Source organism: Trachurus trachurus, assembly GCF_905171665.1.
Source record: "Trachurus trachurus genome assembly, chromosome: 11".
NCBI lineage: Eukaryota > Metazoa > Chordata > Actinopteri > Carangiformes > Carangidae > Trachurus > Trachurus trachurus.
The window spans coordinates 12477421-12502741 of NC_139904.1; the positions used below are offsets into that span (position 1 = coordinate 12477421).

Consider the following 25321-nt stretch of genomic DNA (forward strand, 5'->3'; position numbering starts at 1 on the left):
ATTTGACTTATTCCTATAAGATGCAACACGAAATTATGAATTGCTGCGATTGCACGCCACATTAACGGCTAAATGAATTCCCTTCATGCTTTGCCTCTAAGGGCTGCATGGTTCCCTCTAAATTACAAAAACAAAAAAAACAAAAAACATTTCCATTAAGACGCTGACCATTAACACGACGTCTCTGACTCCTTCTGCCTCCCTTCTCCTGCCAACATGGATAGATTTGGTTTTAATGGTTCAGATTTTGAGATTTCTAAGACAGTGGAGGTGAAAGGTGCCAAAAAGAGTAAAAAAAACATCCAAGTTTTGATTAAGTAGTTCTTCTTCCATTGTGATGGCCAATGAAGGTTTTTACAGCTTTACATGAACTGAAATTTAACTATGAAATAAACCCAGAACTTCGTCTTTGTATCCCTGAGGAAACTTGGTTCTCACAAATGTAGAAATAAACAAAGAATGCTCAGATTCCAGAGGATTTCTGATCATACAAAATGTAAAAAAAAAAAAAAAAAATCAAGTGGATTTATGATATTAGATTAAGTGTCCAAAGATAATTGACACTTTAACAGGTGACATGAAGAGGAAAACACAAACAGGCTCCGTTCTCCCTCCCTTTAGTCAGAAAGCAGAGACGCTTCTTTATACTGAGATCATGTTACTCCCAAACTTTAACCCTTATCAAATCCTCCTCTTCCTCCTCCTCCAAAACAAGTCTTAAAAAGTTCACCACGGTGCAGAAAAGTGAGTGTGAATTGAGCTCTTGGAGGTGTGAAGCGAAGCTATTTGAGAATGCACAGTTGAAACTTAATCACCTGCAGTTTAAAGCAACAGAATCAACAAGCAGCTCCAGATTTAGAGCTGTCGAGTCGACACAGGGGAGAACATTACACTGAATAGATTAATCAGGAGATGAAGACGAGGAGGAGGAGGAGCACGCTGTCACACAAGTCATTCACACTGCACATGACATATGTTTGGGATGGATGCTCCTGCTTCATCATTCACCTCCTTCTGCTATTTTACTGTTGCTTATTTTTACTGCCTTGATTTTCACACATTCTTGTGAAAAATAAACCAAAATGTTCTTTGTCTTTTTCCTCTTTTCCACCTTCCTCTTTCCCTCCTTCCTTCCTTCCTTCCTCCGTCCGTCTAAACAGTTCCCATCCCGTCCAAGCTCAACGGCTCCTCCCTCTCGGCCTTGTCTCTAAGCAAGGAGGGTCTCGGCATGGGAAGCGTGTCCAACCCGGCCGAGGTCTTCTGTTCGGTCCCGGGTCGCCTGTCGCTGCTCAGCTCCACCTCCAAATACAAGGTGACGGTCGGGGAGGTGCAGCGACGCCTCTCTCCACCTGAGTGCCTCAACGCCTCTCTGCTGGGTGGAGTCCTGCGCAGGTAAGGAGGAGGAGGAGGAGGAGGAGGAAGGCCACACCCACAACTTGTAGGAAAAACAAACAGAATGTCCGCACACTGCTATAATCAAGCTCCCAAAAATGTATTAGGACAACGTTTCGACCACAACTTGACCATGAAGGATTGGAGAACTTGAGTCTGTCATTTAGCAGCTAGTGCACAGTTTTTTACTCCTGCGGATAAGTGGCTAAGAAATTTGAGTTACAATAGTTCAAATTTAACATTTAAATGAGCAGAAAACCACCAGATTTGATCAGAATTTAAATTGCTTTTATCTGGAGGAACCACCTGGTATTGCACCACAGACAGAAATGAAGAAGTCTATCACAGGAGAGGCAGAAAAATAACTTCTTCTTTTTTTTTCTCCTCTTCTTCTTCCACCGGCAGAGGCCTGAATAATTAATAACGCTGTGACACACAAAACACACTGCAGCTAGAGAAAGAAACTCACTGACATTTCCCAGTGTCAGTAAACTGTTGGGCCACAGTGTAAACTCTCATTAGATTTCAAAATGATTTATGGAGGTAGTTGTAGGGAATTCTGGGAAATGTAGGAGCATGCAGAGATCAGAAAGACATTTCATTGAAAATTAATAGTTTGAATCATACTTTGATACTTAATACTATACTAATAATAATAATAACAATGAATTATAAAGAAAAAATGATGGACAGCAGCTGGGGTTGATGGGAAATAGTCGTACCTCGGTGCTACCAAGCCATGTAAACATAACTATAGTAATATTGTTGGATGTAATTATATAAATGTGTTAATATGATGTTGCTACATACTGCACCTTTAAGTGTTGGAAGCTCATCACTTCCTAATGTTGGAGTTGAGTGTAGTTCATATGTAGTTTTGGTGTGAAAGTCCCTTCAGCCATCAGCCCATGTTCTCCACAAAGCTTTTCAGAATAAGAGCACTTTAACGTAACCATAGGGGCCGAGGCCGAGGACCCGACGTGCGTCATGGGACTAAATCACAAGAGAAGCGATGTGGTTTAATGAACCACGGCCTCGGGGCGAGAGAGCAACTTTATGATTCGGTTTTCAGGCTGAAGTACTTTAACAGGACATAATTAAAAGATCTGAAGGGTTGTAAATGTTCTAAACAAAATCCCTCCTCGATTATAATATATCACCACCACTTCACTTCAGGATTTCTATTTTATGCCACTTTATACTTGAGGACATCTCTGAGGGAAAACGGTACTTTTCTCCACAGTGCAGTTATGTGACAGCTATAGTTAGTTACTGGTTACTTTGAAAATTAAGATTTTACACAGAAAATATACAATTAGGGGAATAATAAGATGCTTTGTCATAGATACCTGTATATAAAACAGTTACAATGAGCGAATCCATTAATATAAAATATACTGTTGATATAAAAGCTGGTTTTACTTCCACAAAGAGGTGAATATTTCTTCTTCTGCTGCTGCTGCTGCTGCTGCTGTCTGTCAAATAAATATCAGTAAATGTTTCTGTAAAAGAAAACATTGAAATTCTTAAACTTGAATTTATAAGAATCAGAAAAAAGGATCAGAAGGAGATGAAAGAAAAGAAAAATCAAGGATGAAAGGAGCAAAAAAAAAAATCCCACAGAAAGAAAACAAGGAGACACTATCAGTTTTGACAGGGAACATAGGGAGAGTTGTGCTACACACACACACACACACACACACATTCATTCCCTGCCTTACACACACAATACAGAGATACAGACGCACACACATATACAGCAAAACTCATAAAGCCAAACAGACACAGGGCAGAATACGCACACACACACACACACACACACACACACGCACACACACACACATGCGGGGCCATCTCCTAAAAACTGCTCTCTGTCTCTGTCCCTCAGGGCGAAGTCAAAGAATGGTGGCCGCTGTCTCAGAGAGCGTCTGGAGAAGATTGGTCTCAACCTGCCCGCCGGGCGACGCAAGGCAGCCAACGTCACTCTGCTAACATCTCTAGTGGAGGGTACGGATACGCACACACAAACACACACACACACACACACACACATACACACACACACACACACACACACACTCATATATACAGTGACCTGCATATATCCTGACAGATACAGACACATATTCACATAGAAATATCTTCGCATGAGCAAACATGAATAAACAGCCACGGCACGGATGGACGCATGCATGTGAGCACACACATACACACACATACAAACACAACAGACACACACACAGACATGGAGGGTGTTGTTTGAGAAGCCGGGGCCTCTCGCACACAGAGAGAGAGCAGAGAGCAGTGAACTGTTCGAGGAGTGAAAGTGAGAAAATGGCAGCAGAGTTTGTCTGTTGACCTGAACTGACTGGAGCAGCTCCACCGGTCAATTGTGCATCATTTGAAAACGTTTGTACGGATAATTATTTGATGTGGGAAACTAAACAGCAGCACTGACTTTTGACCCTGAGAAACACACAGAAGTAGATGCTGCTGTTTTTTTTTCTTCTCCCAGTCTAACAAATGCGGGAGAATCCTCCTCTTTGTCCTGCACTAGTTCGACTCCTCTCTCTGCTTTAGACACACTTTCACTCTCTCTCTCTCCCTCCTCCTCCTCCTCTTCCTCCTCCAGGAGAAGCCGTCCATCTGGCGCGGGACTTTGGTTATGTGTGTGAGACAGAGTTTCCAGCCAGAGCCACAGCTGAGTATCTGTGCAGGCAGAGTGAACCTGAGCAGCTCCCAACACGACGCAGCATGCTGCTCGCCACCAAGTGAGTGTCTCCGTCCACACCGCTGCAACATCTGGAGCTATTCTTTCTCCTCGCTGCTGTTTCATCTGCAGATTATTTCAACCAATCATTACAAAAATCTTCAGTCCCAATGTGCATTTCTGTGCCCAACCATCAGCACAAATCCAAAGGAAATTTAATTTACTGATACAAAAAAAGCAGTTTTTCTCACATGTGAGAAGTTGGATGGAGTAAATCTTCCTTAAAAACAAATAGTTTTAACATTTTCTGCTGTAGCTTCTCAGTTAATGGTTGTTGCCAAGTCCAAGTCAAATTCTACCTGGCAAATCACCTGAGAAGCTTCTGTGGAAACTGTCACATTTCCAAAATGTCTGAATGAAAACTGGAGACACAGGTGTGTGCTTGTTGATGAGGGATAAGACCCAGGTTTTTCAAAATAAGAGCGCGTTGAGGGCTGGTTGTGTCGTAGTTTAGCAGCACCAGACTCCTCCATGTTGAAAAGGATTTCCTTGTGAGATTTAATATTTTTAAGTCACTGTTGATAAAAAAAAACCCACTATTACAACGATAAATCACAAACTAATGTCTGGTCTTGTGTCTTCTCAGGGAGATCTGTAAGGAGTTTGTGGACCTGATGTCCCAGGACCGTTCTCCACTGGGCGGCAGTCGACCCACCCCCTGCCTGGATCCGGGCGTCCAGGGAAGCCTCACCCACTTCAGCCTGCTCACCCACGGCTTCGGCACCCCGGCCCTCTGCGCGGCGCTCTCCGCCTTCCAGAGCTACCTGATGGAGGCCATCAAAATGCTGGACAAAGGAGAGGGCGGAGGGAAGAGCCACCACGACAAGGAGATGAAGCACCGCAAATAGAGGGAGAGCAGACAAGACAGACAGACAGTCGGACGGACGGACGGATAAGATGGACGGATGAGAGGCAGAAAGGAAGAAAGAGGAGGGGGAATAGACTGACTCGTGCCCCTCTGCGTCTTTACCTTTGCCCTCAGGTTAAAAACTGAGACTTTTATACCTCCCAGAAGCCCCTGCGGTCCCTGTCGTTGCCTGTGGAGGCGGGGCTTATGATGATGATGATGATGATGATGATGATGATGATGATGATGATGATATCTGTACTGTAATGTGTGTCCACAGCCACCTCACTCACAGCGACGCATGGACCTGTTCTCTCAGTCGCTGGTTTGTGTCATGACGACGACGACGTCGACAACAAAAAAAAACATCAGGACGACTTCCTTCCTGCACATGGCAGTTTGGTTTTAATTTCTTTTAAAAGCCCTTTTTTATTTACTCAAGCCACCTTAAAATACGCCACCTTTATCTGTGTTTTAGGAGCCCTACACACACACACAAATACACACACACACACAAACACACATGTACACTTTTTGGACTGAACTCACCTGGGAGCCGTCGTTAAGCCATATCTGAGACAGCGACCTGCTCTTTGCTCCTCTGGAACCTCTAACCTGATTGGACAAAGCACAGCTTCCATATGTAGTTCTTCTTAGTGGGTGGTCATGGGAAATTGAGTTCTCTGGGTTCTCTTGCAGCGAAGGGGAGGGGAGGGATGGATGGAGGGAGGGAGGGGAGGGGGGGGCGAGGTGAGTTAGGAGGAGTCAAAGGCAGCTAAAGGAGATTTGTTTTTCTTTTATTTTGAAGTACTCCATGTTGGTAACTTAAAAAAAAAAATTACACAAATCATTTTGTACTTTCTGTGTCTGTTTATTATTAATGTTATTACTGTTGTTATTATTATTATTATTGTATTACGCATAAATGTAATATATTATTAAAGAATTAAGAAGTGATCTGTTGAGTTTCATGAGTGTGTTTTCACATTTCGGTTACATTACAACGTCTGCTAAAGGTGATGATGATGTTTATTTTTCCTTTGTGGTGCTTTCAGAGTAAAAGCTCCCCCGCTCCTCTGTCTCTGTGTCACTCTAATGATATTTTTTTTATTGATTCCTGCAGGAAAAGTTAACTCTCACTCTCACTGGACAGGAAGGTCACAGCCAGGGCGGCAACTAACACTTAATTTCATTATTGATCCATCTGTCAGTGATTGTTTTCTTTTCCTCTTCAATAGAACGATTAATAGCTTCGTCCATAAAATGTCAGAAAACAGAGAAAAATGTCCTTAAATCCAAAAAATTTGACTTTGTGATGATATTATACAGAAAAAAACACCAACTTTGATCGAGTATGTCGTGATACATACTCTCATAGATGGATTGCAACAAAACTTTGGTGACTCTTTTTCTCACCATGACGACAAAGACAACAACATTTGTGGTTTTGACAGAAACGTCTCCACAACCACTGGAAAAATCGCCGTGAAATTCGGTACAAAAATTCCTGCTCCCCTCAGGATGAACTGTAAATAACTTCTCCTGACTTGTGACAGAAAACAGTCCCATTTAATCAGACGGAGAAGGTCTGCTGAGGTGCATTATGGGAAGTGTAGGATTAGAAGTCAAGATATCGATGAATCTTTAGTTCATTTTATCTTATTTAATTTATTCTATTTTATTTTCGGTCCACACAATCATCCAAAATTTACATTTGAATTGACAATTACATTCAATTAAATTGACATAAACCTGCATGTTTTGTATTTCATCATAATAAACAACCTAATTAAGTGACTATAAAACTGCTGATGATTAATTTTACTAATAAATTTATGGTCTAAAAAAGAAACAGCTGCGAGTTCAGGTCCAGGAGCTTGAAGCGATGCAGTGCCTTGCTCAAGGACAAGTGCACCGGGGGGAGTATCAGTTGTCCGCACCCCCCCATCCTCACCCCCACCCTCATGGGGCCCCTCCACTCTGAGTGCAGAGGGGCCCGGGGAGCCTCTGTGGTCCAGCTGCAGCCCTGAACACTGGACCTGGGAGAGCGGTGCCTCTTTCTCCCCCTCCCTTTATATCTCTCTCTCCCTCTTTCTCCCACAGTCCTTCACTTTATTCAACCAGGATCAGATACGCGGTGTAATTACGGGTTTTCCAGGGACTTACACACACACACAGACACACACAGACACACACATAGACACACATACAAACACACACACGTCGCCTGCTCATACTCTCAAACATTACTCATCTCTACCTGCCTGTATCTCCCTCATTCTCCTCCCATCTCATTACCCTCCTGTGTCAACCACCCCCCCACCTCCCTCTTCCCATTCTCCCCATCCCTTCATCATCTCCCTCTCTGTTGTAACCTAACCCCCCCTCCCCTCTCTCTATCCCCCCCCCCTCCTCTCTCTGACACTCAGCGGGGCTGCTCTCCATCGCTCCCTGAGCCTCCAGGCAAACATATGCTGCTCTTCCCGTCAGATTCCGGTGTTTGAGAGAGGAGGGATTGTTTAATGTTTATTAATCACCTGTCTGTGGTGGAGAGAGGAGACGGTGATAGAGCCACACACACACACACACACACACACACACACACACACACACACACACACACACACACACACACACACACACACACACACACACACACCTATTCAGCTGTGAATTTACCAGCTTGGCCTGGTTTTCCTATTTACAGCTGTATGTGCTCATTTACTGTAACACTCCACGTATCCAGACATGATGAAAAACTAAAGACCTTTTAATTATTACAGGAGCTATACTTGTTAGTATATCAAGCTAGGGTTGAAAAAGTATCTTTAAAAAGCTCATTAATGAACTTACAAAACTAAATTCCACGTTAAAATGCATTCAAATTTGAATTATCTTAATGACGAGAGGTCACACGTATATGAAAAAATATACACAGCTTTTAGATTTAAGTCAAAATCTACTGTATATCTCAAAGTTCACTGTTATATAGTGTATGTATGACTGGTGTGTGACCCAGCTATTACAGAGCTGCACAGCACTGTATGATTCTTGGTAGTTAGGTGCAAAAAGTATTTTTCATATTGAAGTCCCATTGTTTATTCAAGTTGTGTATGTAATGTACACGATGTGTTTTTCTGAAATACACATTTCTCCTCTAGTTTTATACTTTTTTTTTTATTTGACACTTATTTCTCGTCATCTTTCATATTTCTCCATCCTGACTCTTTTTTTCTTTTTTAATTTCATCACAGAATTTGCTGGGATAGCTCAGTTATTATCACACAGGGAGCTTGGGTTATGTTATAAAAAGTGAACACATAAGTTTAAGTCAGTATACTTGGGTCACATAGAGGTGAATGGGCAAATCCATCCACAACAAAGATCAACATGCTGTATTGAAATCTGCCAAATCAAGAATGATGAAGCAGAATCAGAGATCTGTCGCTTTTTATTATCCCCGGTATCTTGTCAAAACCTTGGTGGTGCCTACGTTACCCACAATGCAGCTTGGTTTTCAGCCTGAATCAGAGAGGAGCAGGAGATCTCAGTCTGGGTAAATTCACTTCTTTGTTTTTTAACTTTTATAAACTTGCAGCCTTCAGATTCTCGTGATGCACTTGCATGTGCAGCAGCCACACACACACACACATATACACACACTTGATCACACAGTTAAAGCCTGTAATTATCGGCATCTTCAGCTTGTTGGATTTCAGTGAAGATGTGAATATCTGCTGACGTGCACTATCTCACAACACAACTCCGCTTTGGTAGATTTCAACTTTCCAAGTTTTTTGCTTTAGGGTGAATAAGAGTTGCATCTCAAATATATTCAAATTCAGGGGTGTTGTGTTTTGGTTGGTGTTGAATTAAACAGAGGGAGGGTGCAAAAAAAAGAATAAGAACTAGGGCTGAAATATGTATATTTATCTCCTGGATTTGTTTTCCACAGCTCTGCTTATGTACAGAATCTGAGTCACAACCAGAACCTGAGATGCGTTCACTGTGCAGGCTGTGATGATGTGTTTACTGCCAACGCATCAGAAATAAACTGATACAACTCCACATTTTGTCACATTATTTTTTTACACATTGCTCTTAATGACTTCAAGCTCCATGTTAAATGATTTAACTCATTTAAAAAGTGAGAAAGACCTTGTTTAAACATTATATATCAAATATTCAGTAACAGACTGAATCAAAAGTTGAATTGTGAATCAGTGTGCGAGTTGTTTTGCCTGAAAACCGCTTTGATACAGAAAAACAAGGCATTAAACAATAATTAAACTGATCCTGTTTATTTAACGCTGTGGTAAAAATTTATTCAGTTTGATCAGAGGTAAAAAAAAAAAAAAAAAAAAACAACGGTATGAAAAAACTACTTTAACACCATATGTGCACACATGTTTCAGTCCACGTGTACGAGTATGAGCAAGTGTACATTACCCACACACACACACACACAGAACAAGTGCAGAAGTACACAGCCAGGAGGCTGTTCTCTTTCTATGTGCAGATGAGCAGACTAGAGAGCAATGAGAAAGCACCACAGGGACAAAGAGCTTGTATCTCAACTGTGTGTCACTTTTTATTGGAACAGAAAGAGCAAGGAGGTCAACAGTACAAAAAAAAAAAAAAAAGAGGAGGAAGAAATGAGGGAGTGAGGCTCGGGCGCTGAGCAGTGAGCGGTCACTTGGCGCCCAGGGTGAGCTTCTCCAGGTCATGGATGCCCTCCCTGTCAATCAAACGGACAGTGAAGGAGGGGAGGTTCAGGATGAAGCGCTTGTTCAGCTGCAAGAGGGAGGAAAAAAATGGGAATGTTAGAAATGAGAAATATTAAGATAAATAATATTATCTCAATGGTAATAAATAAGAAAAGCACATATAGAGACATAACACAGAAGCTAAAATTAAAAAACAAACCAATACTGACTATGAAAATGATACAGCACAGAATCGCAGTCTCAATCCACAGATGCTGAAGTATTGATCTTTTCTTATATAAAATTGCAAATAGGAATTGAAATTTTCGGTACGAACACTAGAGCTGTTTTTCTGACTGTTGCTTCACAATCACATTTAACGAGAATAAAATGATGCAAGTGAGATGAACAGACTGAGAACTTCATCTCATTAGATAAAAACAGATGTTCATGACATAATTAGCGGTGGTGAAAAGGTATTAAATCACAATGTATCACAAAATATGCTATTGCAATACTCAGGATGTTGTTGCTGTTCACCCATTCTCACCATTTCATTGGTAAAATACGTCTAAGGAAGATCGATCATGGGTTTTATGAATTGATAATACAGATTATTTTAAGTAAAGCTTGAAAAAGTTTATTATTCCTAATCCAAAAATGAAAAAAAGCAACATTAAACTCATTGAACTCACTTCCTCAATGCATTTCTTCAGCAGATCCACGGCCTCATCCCGGGTCAGATCTGAAACAGAACAGAAACATGAATTAGACTCAAGTCGACTCAACATCTGCAGGGCTCACACACACACACACACACACACACACACACACACACACACACACACACACACACACACACACACACACTCACACTCAGGGGAAGAATAAAAAGGCAAAGAGAATGAGCGCGGGTCGTCTCTCTGCACTGACCTGGTCTGTAGTAGCGGTCGAGGATGGACAGAGTGAGGAAGGCTCCGTAGCCGTGGGCGGCGAACGGGGCCTTGGCCAGAGAAGACAGGTAGTCCATGTAGAAGAGACCCGGGCCGTCGGTGTCATCGTAGCCCGCCAGCAACAGGTTCACATGGTATGGAGTCTGGAGACAGAGGAGGGAGGGAGGGAGGGAGGGAGGGAGGGAGAGTTCAGGTCTGTTACAAAGGCTTCGTGAAAGGTGTTCATCCAGGACGGACAGGCATCACATTGTTTAACATCCTGATTAAAAACAGTGAACGTGTTTTTTGGTTTGTTTGATTTCATTTACTGATATTTCTAGGGGTGTTTGTTAATGTAAATCACTTCATATGGACTCCCCCATAATTTGACATCAAGCACGTTACCAGCAGCTAATGAGGGAAAACTTAAAATGCAGCCGCAGCAGCAGCAGTTCGTACCAACACGTCCTTCACCAGCCCACCACTTCTGTCCGTAGTTCATAAAAACATTAGATTCAGATTGGAAATAAACAACATTTTCTATATTAAATTACAATTCATTTTAATGTGTATTTCAGCTATTAACCTTTACATATCAATCAAAGCAACGGACATCGACAGGACGACTTGGTTTATGTTTGGGACTGATGCAGACGAACTCTGGATTTAAAGTCCAAACAACTATGTTTTAAAAACCTCTTTTGCACAGTTTTCCACAACTTTGTGCAGTTTCTGAGAACTGAAAACTTAAGACATTGGGCGACTCGTATTTTTTGCTTTTCCACTAGGGATAGTACCTAGCCTCAGCAGAGGTTCCAAGCGAGCCGAGCCAATACTAAAACATGCCGTTGACCAGCTGCTGCCAGCCATCGATGCGCCAGACTGTTGCGAGTGCGTCGTCCGACACAAGAATCAAACCTGCTATTTAAAAAAAAAAAAACACGCCAGCGACAGCGCCCACTCAACTGTACCGAGACTGCTGAGTGGAAAACCCTATTGGAAACCGATAAAAACTATTGATGTAAACCCAAACTACTTTTGTTTTAGTTTGAAAACTACCACTTCAGCTGTTTAGTCCAGTCTATAGCAGATGTGTTGTGGTCCGGACAAAACCAACTTTGGCGTAAATGCTCATAGTCGCACACTGCCGCCATCTTTCCAGTTCCTTGAAGGCAGCAGAAGGACGACCAGCGACCAACGACCAGCTCTGTGTGTTATGTTTGTGTCGGTTTTGTTTTTTAAATGCTGGACGTAGCCGATTTTTCACGTCACCAATAGATTCTAGGAGTCGCGGGCAAACGCCACAGATACCAGCGGTTCATCGGCGAACACCGAGTCAATTCAAAGACGTGATGATTACTGAGGCTCACCGACCCATCATTCAAGAGCCAATAAGAGACTGCGACCAGCTGCAGCCAATGAGACCACAACACATCAGGACTCCTTATGAGTTCAAGCCAAGGCTGAACGATGGAGAGTCAGCAGGTTGCATAGTCAGAACTGAGCTTCAGGCTGCGTTCAAGACCGAACAAGCAGACAGACGTCCTTCAGCTCCTTTTACGACCACGACGAATCATTTCAAAGAGTAAAAAAAAAAACCAGTTTCATTGTCCATAAGAGCGCCTGCTGCATATTGTTGGAAGAACTTAAAACTCTGTCCCTTAAAGCTCTTACTCAGGTATTTCTTTTCATTTCTCCAACACACCCTCACCAACGCAGACGTTACGCAACGTTTCCACAGGCTGCGATGTAAAGTCAACTTCATTCTCACAAAAAAAAAAGAAAAAAGAAAAGAAAAAAGAAAGTGTCTCCTGAATTAAACAGTAAATACAAGGTGTCAGAATAACTGCATTTAGTCATTTCCATTCACCCCCAAATCCCACCACCCCCTCACCCCCCAGGGAGAAGAGGTGCCAACTCCGCCATCACCTCACACTTCTTCTTCTGCACCGATGTCACAGGCTCGATCCCCCTGAACCGTCGCCTCGCCACTTAACCACCGCCGTTTCATCGCTTGAAAAGTACAACTTCTCTTTTCTCAACTTCTTCCAAATAAATTGCTCCTAATTATCGACTTTGATTTTTTTTTTCTTTTTTCTTTTCTTCCCCAGCTGAGCGTGACGACCACGGCGGCAACATTAGCACGCCATAAACAGCAGAGAGAGAGAGAGAGATGTACACAAGAGGTTGAAGTGAGAGTGAAAGGTGAAAGGGCGTCACAGGACAGGGGAGGTGTGTGCGTGTCTGTGTGTGTGTTTGTGTGCGAGAGGGTGTCACCGGCAGTGTGACATCTGCTGGGAGTCAGCACCCCTGTTGCTCTCCTCCCTCCCTCCCTCGCTCCCTCCCTGTTCATCCCTTCTTTCGCTCCCTACCTCCTCCCTTCCCTCCTCCCCCCTCCGCTCTCCGCCGCCTTCACCCTGTGCCCTGGAGTAGCGCCAGGGCTCATTAAAAACTTCTAAAGTCGTTTCTCTTGCCCCTATCTCCCCCTCCACCACCACCACCACCGCCTCCCCCATCCCCCCTCCGCCCTCCCTCCTCTCTTTTTAAATTACATCTTTTACGCTCCCAGCCTCTTCTCCCCTTCTCTTCCTCCAAAACACTAATTTTCTCTCTTCGTTTTTTTTTTGCAAGCCACTGTTCCTCATTTAAAAAAAAAAAAAATCCCTTTAAAGCTCGACAATTTTAGGGGATTTCAAAGCAACTTATGGCCTGAATTCTTTGCGGATGTATGCGGAAGTGTAGCAGGGTGTTTCTTTCTTTCTTTCTTTCTCTCTTTCTTTTTTTTTGGGGGGGGGGGTTAAAATGCAACAAGAAAAATATAACATGGCGTTCTGGATGTTGCGCGTGGAGGCAAAATATGATTCACATGACGCCAGGCGAGTTGTGATCTACACACCTGCCCTCTCATTTCAGCTCCTCTCTCAGCCGACCTGCTTATTTCTGTGACTTGTGTGTTTGCCACCAGGGCAATGATGATTGTTATGCTCCCTGTGGAGCGAGCTTTAGTGTATGAGAGTGTGTACGAGTGTGTGTTAACAATGGTTTTGAACACACACACGCACACATACACATGTGAAAAAGAGAAACGGTGTGTTTGTGAGTGAGTGTGCACAAAGGGTGTGAATCTCAGGTTGAATATCTTATACCCTGTGTGTATATGTGTGTGTTTGTGTGTTTATGTGTGTGTGCTTTAACTCCTCCGTGAGCACTGCGAACACCCCAGTGGCGCCACCCCCACCCACCGACACCTGCCTCACTGGTTACAATGTAACAATAATACGGACTTGGCATCAAAATAACCCTCTTCCCTCTTCCCATGTCACCTCGGAGGGAAGCAGCCACCTTGTTAACCAGCCACCTGAACTCACACCCGGCTGCACGTGCAAACAATACACACCGTCGTCGCATGTTTTATCCCCCTGCTGCGTCTCGAGTCGCACTCTCAGCCAAACAAGGCGAACAAAAGCTTCACCTGTGCGTTACTATCAAAACCACTCCCACGTGGGATTGAAGGTATAGTTTGACACTTTTTGGGGGGAGAGGCAGGAAATTAGGCTCATAATTTGAGTTTGGCATAAAAACCACCAAGTGGAACAGTTACAGCTTTATGTGCATTCGACAAACAAGATGTATATATGATAATTACGAGTGTGAGATTGTAATTACTGATTATCTTTGAAGCAGTTTGTCTTTAACGCTTCAGAAAACAGCTAAAAAAAAACAAAGACCGCCATTAGCTTTTCCTACAGATGTTATTTCCTGTCCAACCAACAGTCCAAAACTCAAATTAATTTGTTTTATTGTCATTTCAAGACAAAAAAAATCTCACTAAGGTTGCCGACAGTGCATTTTATAAACAGCTGAAGGCTGGTCAACGTGGTGAGGCTGCATCGTCATCATCATCATCTCCACACAGGAGGGAAGGGGAAACAACCAGCGTCTACCTGAGGTAAGTTATATTTACACAGGCCTTGACATACAAGCTGTAAATTAAATGCAAAAATAAGCAGAGAGCTGCCTGCACTGTCATGGTCTTTTCAACGGGAGGCGACTGGGGACAAAAGAGGTTATTGTGATTAAAACGTATTGCATCACTCACTGTCGCCTTATGACGTTAATCTCATAATCATATCAGTCTTTAAAGGGATAGTTCAACATTTTGGCAAATTGGCCCATTGCCTTAATCCCTATAGTCTCTGCAGTAGGTTCGTTACCTTTAATTGTCGGTGCAAGCTGTTTTTAGAACGGTGGAGCAGAGCCGCGAGCTGCTCAGAGCTACGCTACGGAGGCTAATGGGATTTCTTGGTTTCCCTCATCAAACTCATCAAACCCACAATCCAGCAACTCCAAAACGCTCTGGTGGACAAGTTGTGACCTGCACATTCACCACGCTATGAGATAATAACGGAACGTTACGAGACAGCGTTGTTTTCGAGGCAAATTCATGCAAAACCACTGATGCGCGTTCCTGTCGGGGACAGTTTTTCATCAAGCAGTCTCTGAATTGGCCTCTAAAACAACTCCGTCTGCATCTCATAACGTTCCGTTATTATCTCATAGCGTGGTGAATGTGCAGGTCACAACTTGTCCACGAGAGCATTTTGGGGTGTTGGATATGTGTATTTGATGAGTTTGATGAAAACCGGTCGATCTCCGGTTCAGTTCTCACATTCAAGACGCTTGATCCATCAAATATTGTCTGTTTCTGTCTGTAAACAGACCTTTAACATAGTAGATGATGAGGTTTATAGATTTAAACGTCTTTGGAAGGAGCTAAGCTAACCATTTCCACCAGTTTCCAGTCTTTGTGCCAAGATAAGATTGGCTCGGGCTAACCAACCAGCTTCTCGAAGTTGCGTCATATTTACAGCACAGACATTGAGAGTTGTATCGATCGACCCCCAGTCGCCAAATTAATCCTTTAAGAATCCGGTTCAGAGAAAAAGACCCTCGGCTGCGACACAAATTAAGGTCACACTGGTAATAAAAACCACCACAAACTCATCCCCCAAACTCTCCTCCTCTTCCACGTTCCAGCACTCCCTCCCTTCTTTCTTTCCTTCCTTCCTTCCCTCTCCTCCTCCTCCTCTTCTCCCCCTCCCTCCCCCCTTTCTTTTGCACCCTGCCCCGGGGCATGTTCTCTTTATTGGCATTTCTCCTCAATCTGCTGTATTAATTGTTCATCTGTGCAGGAGCAGAGGAGCTGCGTGCAATATGGCGCTAGTAATTATTTGTGCCCATTGTGTGCTAAAAAATATTTTACAAACCCATATGGGGCCAGCTGTAGATCACCGCGGCACCGAGGCTAACTGTTGCTGCGGCCTCGTGTAAAAAAATAAATAAATAAAATAAACTCCACAAATAAACAGCTCAAACTTCTGCAGCTTCACTGCATCAAACATACACGTAGATGCATTAAAAAAAAACTGATGACTGTGAGGCGTTTAGGCTCCTACATAAAGAAAAAAAAAGGAATGAAATGTGATATTTATAAACTCTCGGCCTCCCCTGAGTTTTGCGGCTTCAATTTAACCCCCATGTCTCAGCCCTCCTACATCTGTCAATTCAATATCCATCAGTTTAATTTCTATTTATTTTCAACGCACAAATACATCACAATTACTGTACATGAAACGGGGAAAATAAAACAAATAGAAGCAGGGCAGAGGCTTAATTTCTATGCCCCGAAAAACTTTGCAGTTGTTGTTTTGCTCTGTGGTGAATTTCATGTGTATCATTACTGATATGGATGCAGCAGCAGCAGCAGCAGCAGCAGAGTTGAGGCCTCAGGTGATTATGCTTACCGCTAGTTTTTCTTTTTCTTTTTTTTTTTTTTATTCCTACTTCTTTGTCTGCTCTCTAAAGCCTGAGTGGATGCAGTTCTCCAGAGGTTAGTGGAGTTGTTTTTGTGGACGGCGGGGCAGGGTGAGCGAGCGCACACAGTCGTAAATGCGAACGCGGGGAGGTTTCGCTTACTCTGCTTTACGCTGCTGACTTTAGCTAACTACTACACCTCCTGGAGGTTTCTGCAGCCACTAGGGTAATTTCATCTGTAATTTATCCTGCAGGAACAAGGCCATCAGAATTAACAATATACCACTGATTAATTTATCAGTCAGTGGGTTTTAACCTAGGGCTCTGGACATGCTGGCAGGATCACGTGCTCGGGTTTTTTGGAAGTGGGGGGGTTGGGGGTTAGGAAGATGATTTAAGGATGGTTTGAAAAAAAAAAGAAAAAAAAAAAGGGAGATTTGATATACAAGAGCAGATCATTATCTTGCCTTTCTGTCTGGGTTAAACTTTAATCTACAGTGATTTAATCAGATTAATTAAAATAAATTCCAACATATGCAGCCAGTTCCCCGGACATGAATTGAGCGAGGTCTCAGACTACAGGCGTTTTTCACATTAAAAAAAAAAAAAGAAGAAGAATAAAAAAAAAATCTACATTAAATTTTTCTTTTAGTCAACAAATGGGCTTAATCCACGTCTGAGAAACCAGCCTGTAGCGCCAAAGACCATCTCTGCTGCACACTGCACGTTTTGTTTTTATAAAAAAAAGTTGCAGACCATAACAGATTAAAACTGTTCATCACTTTACGAACCCTCTCCACTATAACTGATGGTAAAATAATAACAAGTAGAAGCTGCAACTGATTCTGAGTCACTTTTTAAGACAAAATTACAAAATTTCATCGCTTACAGACTCTCAAATGCTTGTGGGTTTTTCAATCATTGTAAATTCAATTCAATATATATGTTTGATGAGTCAAAAATCAAGCAGCTTGTGCTCCAAAGATCATTTCAAGAGGTGTTTTTTGGCGATTTTCAAAGCAAATAGTGAAATCTGTTAATCAATAATGTAAAATAACCGCCGATGGAACAAAGTTGTGAGTGCAGGTTTAAGTAGCACACATGGTTGAGGTACTTTTTTTCAAAGAGAATAATTATTAACGCAAATAAAAGGTGAATAAAAACTGTGTTATAATTAAGCGTCTAGTCGATATCCAACGTTTCAAGACTTCAGCGGATGATCCATTTCTCCCTGTTTCACATTCAAATGGACAACACACATTAAATATTCTACATACTCAAGATGTTCTGGGGCAAAAGAAGAAAAAAAAAAACACCATAAAAAAAAAAACCTGTTTATACAACATAATTTGCAAATGTCCATGTACTCTGGAGGTTGATGTGAAAAGAGCATAGCTGGAGGAAGGTGTGGGATGCAGAGGAGAAACTGCTATTGCTTCAGATTCTCAGCACTCATGAGAACGCGCGGCATTAGTAAATCCTGCACTCATAAAACCAAATTCATCACCGTGAGGCACAGAAATAACGATACAGTTGCAACTTATGACAAGACATGAATATAAATGTTATCCTCCACCACATGTACAACAACCTTGACTTGAATAACTCCATCCTAATCCTATAGGTCCCTCTGTGTGTGCATGCATGTATTATTATTGTATCACTGTGTGTATGTTGACTCCTACTCGTTCTCACACTCCAGTTTGTGTGGTGGTGTTGTCTACTGGGCCTGCTTGTTCTCCCCTGGGACCCCCCCCCCCATCCCTCCTCCTCCTCCTCCTCCACCATCCCTATCCCCCGTTCGATGTGTCCCACATTCCCTTCTCTGCCACACTAATTGTTTTTTGTAATTATTTTCACCCTTCTGCTATTGTGACAGGCGGCGGCTGCACTACTCTTAACAAATTAGTGCAAAATATACAACGCGCGGATACGAGCGTGTTCCAGCTTTAACAGGAAAAAAAAAAACACTAATGCAATCACACACCCAGGCCCTAAAATCATCTATGTAAGGACAAGGGATGATTTATTTTCCATTAGCGTTTAATTGGCCAATTATTTTCTTGATTGGTTGATTGATTAATCGGTTTTGTTACATCACATAAGATGCCGAAAAAAAAGCAGCAAATCCTCACAAATGAGGAGCTGGAACTGTGACATGTTTGACGAATAATTCAACGACATGTACAGCTTTGAACTTTGTACCAAGGAACATAAAGAGCAATAAATTGACCTATCAACATAACTAATTACTGCTAACATGCTCTGGATTAGAAAAAAAAATCATGTTCAAGACGTAAAAGGACATGTTTATTTGGTAAAAAGATCCAAACGTCACATCAGTTTTTAATGTTTTAAGTGTAGATTAAAAGCAAAAATGAACATTGATGAAAATGCATGTCACAACCTGCCCTTGAAAGTGCAATATGATCTTTTCTGCATGTTGTGCAGCTCTGCTTTAAACATAAAAATGTAGGGCATGTACCCTTACCCCTTGTAACCAATAAATTCACAAAATTAAAAAAAAGTAAAGACTTACTATGGAGAAGAAGTCTCTAAATGTATCATAATGGGAGTGTATTGTACCTCTGCAGAGCTTTGGGGAGGCCGTGTTAACTCTCCTGCCTGTAAATCCAAGCTTCTCTAACGAGTAACGTTTCATTTTCACACCAAGTTTTGTTTGGTTACATTTTTTTGGTCTCGAGGTGCTGCAGGTTCAGACCCTGGGATTTTTTTTTTGACACCGTCCCCAGAGGACCGACCGGTGCAGCAGACTCAGGCTCAGGTGTTGTCATCGAGTCTCAGAGGGAGAAGCCTCCGTCACCATTCACAACAAGCTGACAAATGTACCTGCCTCTGTCAAAATGCGTCTGCTGGTTCAGCTGAGATGTCTCAAGCTGATAACGACACAAACACACACAGGTATAATTGCAGGTGAGACTTGATTCCCACCTGAACAACTTGAGAGGCTTGACTACTCATCACCAACAGACAAGTTAATCCTCCATTGTCTTCAAATGGGAGTGTTTTTACTTCCTGTTTTAGCCCCAATAAAAGAATCTCAAGCATAAATTCAAACATTTTGTGGATATGAATGAGTTAATCTTCTACATATGCTTTATTGTACCAGCATTATGAATCGAGTATTACTTTTGGGAAATAGTCTGTGATTCTATCATTTGGTCCCTTGAGCAAAATGAGATTGCAAATACTAGAGGTAAGTAAGTTTTAAAAAGAAGAAATTGAAATATTCATAGGTATATTCACTGCAAAGATAATGAATATGCATAATTTAGACAGTGACCACTGGTACCAGAGATTAATTACCTACTGTTTTGTTAACTGAGGGAATACATGAATATACTGGTGTTGGAAGTCTGCGCAGTGGGATAGAGGAGTTTGTCTGAGCGCACAGGTAAAAAAAAAAAGAAAAAAGAAAAATAAATAAAAAATTCTCTGGAAGCATGAAAGATGGAGCAGGTCTGAGAATACATGGCAACACAAACTGCAGCAGATGGTGCGCCTTTGCAAGTTGAATTTCCATTTTTGGAGACACCAAACGACTGTTAAGCTTGTTCTCTGTGAATAACAATGTGTGGGCTTATTTTCAGACAATATTTAATTTCACACAAACATATCTGTCTGTAGTAGGAGGAGGAGGAGGAGGAGGAGGAGTAGAAGAAATGGTCTACAATGACAGTAAAAGCCTGGCTGCCTTTTGCTTATTGTTGTAAAATAGCTGTATTAAATTTAAAAGGTACTACATGTGAGAATGTAAAACAATTTAATTTAATTGTTTCTCTACTGCACTGGATGGTGAACGGATATTTATGTTCATTTCTATGCCCCTTTGCCTGGATGCCTGAGCAAGCAGATATATACTGATATTTCACTTTATACATCCCATAACATTGTTTAACTATAGTCTAATAGCCAGGTCTTTCTCCACACTGCTGGAGAATCAAACATAGGATCAAATTTAGTTTATAGCCAACTCTGAAAAAACAGTGCAAATTCAATTATCTCATCGATCAACATGATAAACAAGATACGATCAATTACATCCGGTCTGTTGGGTATGACGTGTCACTGTCTGTTAAAGCCTGGTGGAAATCCTAAGTAACTTGTTAAATTTGCACATTAATAAAAAAAATGTAGGTTGATTTTTGGAGACTGGAGATGGTTGGGAGGTTAATACTCCGGTTTCTGCAGCTGATAGAGGCACTGTGTACTGCGTATACATAATGCCCCCACCAACAAACTTGCTCTCTGTGCCGGGGGTACAACAGGTCAGTAAAACAGCACAGTGACCATGTGGAACATTTACAAAGTGTGTCAGATAGATATGACGAAATCCATCTGCAATCCAGAGCAAAACTGATCTGTATCAGGTGTGGATCGTACAATCTCTCTCCAAGTTTGGTACTGGAGTTGTTGGCGAAAAGAAATTATTGTGCAATCCCTTACTAAACCATAATGTGCATATCTGACTTAGGTTCTTAATCAAAAACTTACTGCTATAACATCATTGAATATCTTATATCGCGATCTAGGGTGAAGCAAACTTTATAAACCTGTCCCACAAAACACACCAACCCTGATGAGCAACTGTTAAGGTTCAATCAAGAAAACATGCCCCGCTATACAAACAATTATTTTGTTTATGATTATAGTCAAAAACAGACATAATATTCCTGTGTTATGAGAAAGCAATTCTCCAAAATAAAAGTTTGTGTCACTGTTTTATGGGAAGTGATGGTCCTTTAACAGACTGGCAATAAAAGATCACAACATTCACATGAGGCCATCAGGAAGAAATGTAAAATAAATACTAAAAAAAAGTTCCTGTGGGCTTTGTTATATGGTCTTTGGTATTCTTGCTATAGAGAGTTTTTAAAACAATCGTTTATTTGATAATCAAAACCGGGCACATAGGTGGGATGCACTGTCCTCACAAACTGAGGCAGTTTTAATGTCCCATTAATGTGTGAACACGAACAAGTAATCTTTAGTTAGGTATAGGGGTCCAAGGGATTTTCAAGGTATTATCAAAGAACACCTTTTTGCTACATTGAAATTTATACTTTTTTTTTAGATTCAAAGATCCTTTAAATGTGTTATTTCATTGAATGTGTTCCCCTGTCTGAAAAATCACAACTGATAGAGGTCACTGTAAACAGCTAGATTTCTCTTGACGAAACTACAAAGATACAAAGACATGCCTGTGTGTGTGGTTTAAACAAAAGTTAACATTCAGAGAAATTTGAGTGGATCTCAAAAGAATCTTTCCAGTTTTAGCCGTTTTTCAATGGATGAAAAGTTATAGATCAGAATAGTTACCCTGCTCCGAAGGTAGTCTGCAAGGTTCTTTCGTGTGAAGTTCGCTGCTGCTGATGGACTGAGTTCATAACCTAAGTACAGGATGGAGGGAAAAAAAACACATTAGACACACAATTTGTGAAAATGCTCTTTTTTTTGGGGCTAATACATTTTTCCTCGATATGACATTATTTTTGAAGACCTCCACTGACTAGGTCAATGTGTTGAATCCTAATACATTTATTGAAATGTCAAAAAAAAGCACCTGTAGCAGATAATGCCAGTAAAATTTGTATAATGCTATCAACTTATTCTTTAGTACTGCTATGACTGTTTTAAGTAACCGTTTACATTGGTGTTGCCCTGCTAAACAAATGGCTTCTTTAGTGAACTAATAACTGGTTTTCCTTCAAACATACACATATTCTACAAAGCAATATGACAACAAAAAAGAGCAAAATTGGCAATGAATGGGAATTATAACCTACGTAATTGTATTTATAAAGGTCAAACTACACCAAGTGGTGTTACAGACAAGCTATTTTTGGTATCAAACAGATGACTGTGCCAGACTTCATGTGTCCTTACCGTTCCTCATTTTATACAGCTGAACATTCTTCTGGATGTACTCTGCAAACTGTACTGTGTCTCCTGCTTCTCCCACACATAACAGCAAGATCTTCTCACTGAGTTTGAACATTTTGTCGTAGTCTGGAAAACACAAAGCAGGAAAAAATTAATTAGTTATAAAATTAGACATTTTGCAGGCTATCATTCATCACCACATTGGGAAACGTCCACCCAGCAGCCAGTGACTTTCACTTTCACTGTTACAAACTAATTTGATCAGTATCTTCATTTTTACACAATACGACGACTTGTTTCATTTAAAACAATACATGCTGGTGGTTTCGAGTGTGTTACGATAATAAATAAATAAATAAATCTCCAAATATTTCAAAAATACAATAATGAGGATTTCTGTGGCAGTTAAGCTGGTAGCTAGCACCGGTTAGCATCGTTAGCTCAAGTCACATTCAGAGTGTGTGGTTAACGTTACATTGTGAGCGTGTCGGTGAAGTTACACACCAGTTTACTGGTAAAAGTGGAAGCATTAAAGATTATTTAGAAGCAGGAAATAACAAGTTATGGCCCCGCAGCGGCAGCTATGAGCAGCAGCTAGTTAGTGCTAGGTTAGCTACTGCTAAGCTAACGCGTTGTCATACCGTGTTTCATCTGAATGATGCTGCTGGCTGCGACATTATCAGCAGCGACGAGGACAAAATCCGGTCCCTGGATCCCGACCAAATATTCCATCCTGAGTTTTTGCTGTGAATTGAAACAACTATAAAATAACAATGTGAATAATGAGATAAAGCAGGTGTCTCTTGCTCGCCGATGCACAGATTACACAGCAAAAGTTTGAGACGACGGGCGCGGACTGCTTACGTCACCGGAAAACACGCTGTCGTACATTCTGTGCGACTAAAGGCGGGCGATTTGAGCGGACTCAACTGAAGAAGACCGAGAAGAAGGCTCCGCGGTTTCTGGCTCAGAAATAAAAACACGGTGAGAATTGATCGCTTTCCCGGTTGAAAGGGGGTTAAAATGAACGAAGGGACGCCTCGAAACGTGATGTCGGAGTCGGATACGTTGAACGGCTCGCTGCGGAGACGGTCGCCGCGGTTGAGCTCCCCGTCTCAGGCTAACATACTAACGGACAAAAAAATGGCGACGACATCCGTGCTAACAGTTAAACGCTCCATAACAGTGAGGAAAATAGCACCGAGAAAAACAGTCGCCCCGTCCGAGCACAACAAGGAGAACACACCGCGAAGGTCAGCGGAGTCGGATGGCACTCCGCTGGAAAAGAAAAAGCAGAAGGTCTCCACTCCAGGTCCAACCCCGGCCCGCAGAGACTCCTCCTCGGCTAAGAAGAAGAAGAAGCAGCAGGCCGCTATGCCTTCACCGATCCTGCCGTCAACACCACCGCCGCCGCCGCCGCTGCTGCAGCCTGCTCAGCCGGAGGTGGTGGACCCAGAGGACGCGGTGTGGTCCCACAAAGTGCGTCGGTCCTACAGCAGGCTCAGCGACAAGTCGTTAAACAGCAGCCCCGACTCCCGTGAGACTTTATTCGGCTTCGAGAAGCTGCAGACCCCGGAGGTGCTCCACAAAAACAACAACAGGTGTAAAAAGACCGACGGCCTGGAGGCGTCAGGGTCTCTCCTGTCTGGTCTGAACTCTTTCACGTCGTTGCTCGAAGCGGAGGATGGTGCTGGTGCTGGTGGTACAGCTTTCCCCGAGCCGGATCTCAACATCCCTGGGGTGACTGTGGTGAAGGAGAAGAGGAAGAGGATGAAGAAGGTCCAGAAGATCAACACCGAGGAGCTGGACGCACTGGCTGCAGAGATGAACGCAGTGTTTGAGGAGGCAGAGGAGTTTGAGCTGATGGTGGAGTAACAAAACACTCAGACGGACTGAAGGACTCTCTAATGACTTTTTCTGTCACTGCAGAGAAAACACTGACTTTGCTTCACACACAAAGCCAAAACGTTTTTGTACATTTCAAGGTCTTTATATTGTAAATGTTGATTCTTGGGAGGTTCTTGTACTTGTTTGTTCATCTAATTGCTCTTTGATGTGGTTGTTTAGCTCTTTATGTGAATGTTATGCCACACCTGAGTATTGTGTTGATTTTAAAATGACCCGTAGATAAGTAAAAAGCATGTTTGTACTTTTCCTTGCAAAAACTTTTATATAGATTATATTTTACAACTGAAATCATTAATGAACCAGTGGACAGACAGAACCATAATTGGCAACTTCCTTTTTATAACCAACTAATTGTTTCATTTATTTTCAAACAAAAAAAAAAGGTTTAAAATCTCCCAGATATTCTCTGATTCCTGCCTCTGAAAGAAGATAACTGGCTGCTTTTTTTGTTATAAATCACAAAAGTTATCAAAACAAAATCACAAGATTAACTGATGATGAAACACACAGTGTTTATTTTCTTTTAAAACGGATCGTTTGTCCTCACTTCTTGGTTGGTTGTGCAGAAGATACAAGAGGGGAAACATGACAGTTTGCAGGACTGGTACGATCTATTGCTACTCAGTTTCCATCCTTATAAATTGAATTAGTATTTTCTTTCTCTTTATGTTCAACATGCGTTCATTGCTGACAACGAGTAGAAATGTTGGTGGTGGTTCAGAGGTTACCAACCACATTACTTACCTTTAATTATGTATTCATGCTCATATTTGATTTATTCAGAAATCCAGCATAAGAGTGTAAAAAATGTGTTATTTTTTACTATTCATGTAAATAAATACTACTACTACTTATTAAAACTGTTGAGATTTTATTCTGTTTTAAATTATAGTTTTAGCCAGTTTTTAAAAATTGAACATTTCACATAACCTCCATGAAAAGGTTTAAGGTTAGTTATTCATTCATTTGTGTGATTTGGGGCCTGACAGCATCACCCTCTGAGTGAAAAGTTGTGATTTTAAAGCAGGAACTCTTCACATACACAGTG

General features: G+C 41.8%; 3 protein-coding genes across 3 annotated transcripts in view; 2 read left to right on the forward strand and 1 right to left on the reverse strand.

Annotated features, from left to right (window-relative positions):
• tfap2e (transcription factor AP-2 epsilon) overlaps positions 1–5010 on the forward strand; it is a gene marked incomplete at both ends in the record, with an annotated part of 10671 nt that extends 5661 nt beyond the window's left edge. Inside the window, 4 exons of the mRNA XM_083981708.1 lie at positions 1161–1392; positions 3281–3399; positions 4025–4163; positions 4749–5010. Coding sequence (XP_083837834.1) covers positions 1161–1392; positions 3281–3399; positions 4025–4163; positions 4749–5010 — 752 coding nt within the window. The remainder of the gene's footprint in view (positions 1–1160; positions 1393–3280; positions 3400–4024; positions 4164–4748) is intronic.
• A 4571-nt stretch (positions 5011–9581) lies between these two features.
• Positions 9582–23230, reverse strand: psmb2 (proteasome 20S subunit beta 2). Its single transcript, XM_083982761.1, has 6 exons — positions 23007–23230; positions 22369–22491; positions 21802–21872; positions 10649–10811; positions 10411–10460; positions 9582–9803 (listed from the first exon to the last, which is right to left on the reverse strand). The coding sequence occupies exons 1-6, from the start codon at positions 23095–23097 to the stop codon at positions 9702–9704; spliced, it is 600 nt and encodes a 199-aa protein (XP_083838887.1). The 5' UTR covers positions 23098–23230; the 3' UTR covers positions 9582–9701.
• Positions 23224–25059, forward strand: cdca5 (cell division cycle associated 5). Its single transcript, XM_083982760.1, has one exon. It carries the CDS (start codon positions 23389–23391, stop codon positions 24238–24240), a length of 852 nt encoding a protein of 283 aa, XP_083838886.1. The 5' UTR covers positions 23224–23388; the 3' UTR covers positions 24241–25059.
• The last annotated feature ends 262 nt before the right edge of the window (positions 25060–25321 follow it).

What these genes read in the sequence shown, in the direction of transcription:
- cdca5 (XM_083982760.1), top strand. Translation starts at nt 23,389, where the DNA reads ATGAACGAAGGGACGCCTCGAAACGTGATGTCGGAGTCGGATACGTTG.
- psmb2 (XM_083982761.1), bottom strand. Translation starts at nt 23,097, where the DNA reads ATGGAATATTTGGTCGGGATCCAGGGACCGGATTTTGTCCTCGTCGCT. An exon ending in CAGACTACCTTCGGAGCAGG is followed by an intron (nt 10,812 to 21,801) that starts GTAACTATTCTG and finishes CTCTGTCTCCAG; the next exon opens with ACTCCATACCATGTGAACCT. An exon ending in TGAAGAAATGCATTGAGGAA is followed by an intron (nt 9,804 to 10,410) that starts GTGAGTTCAATG and finishes TCCCTCTTGCAG; the next exon opens with CTGAACAAGCGCTTCATCCT.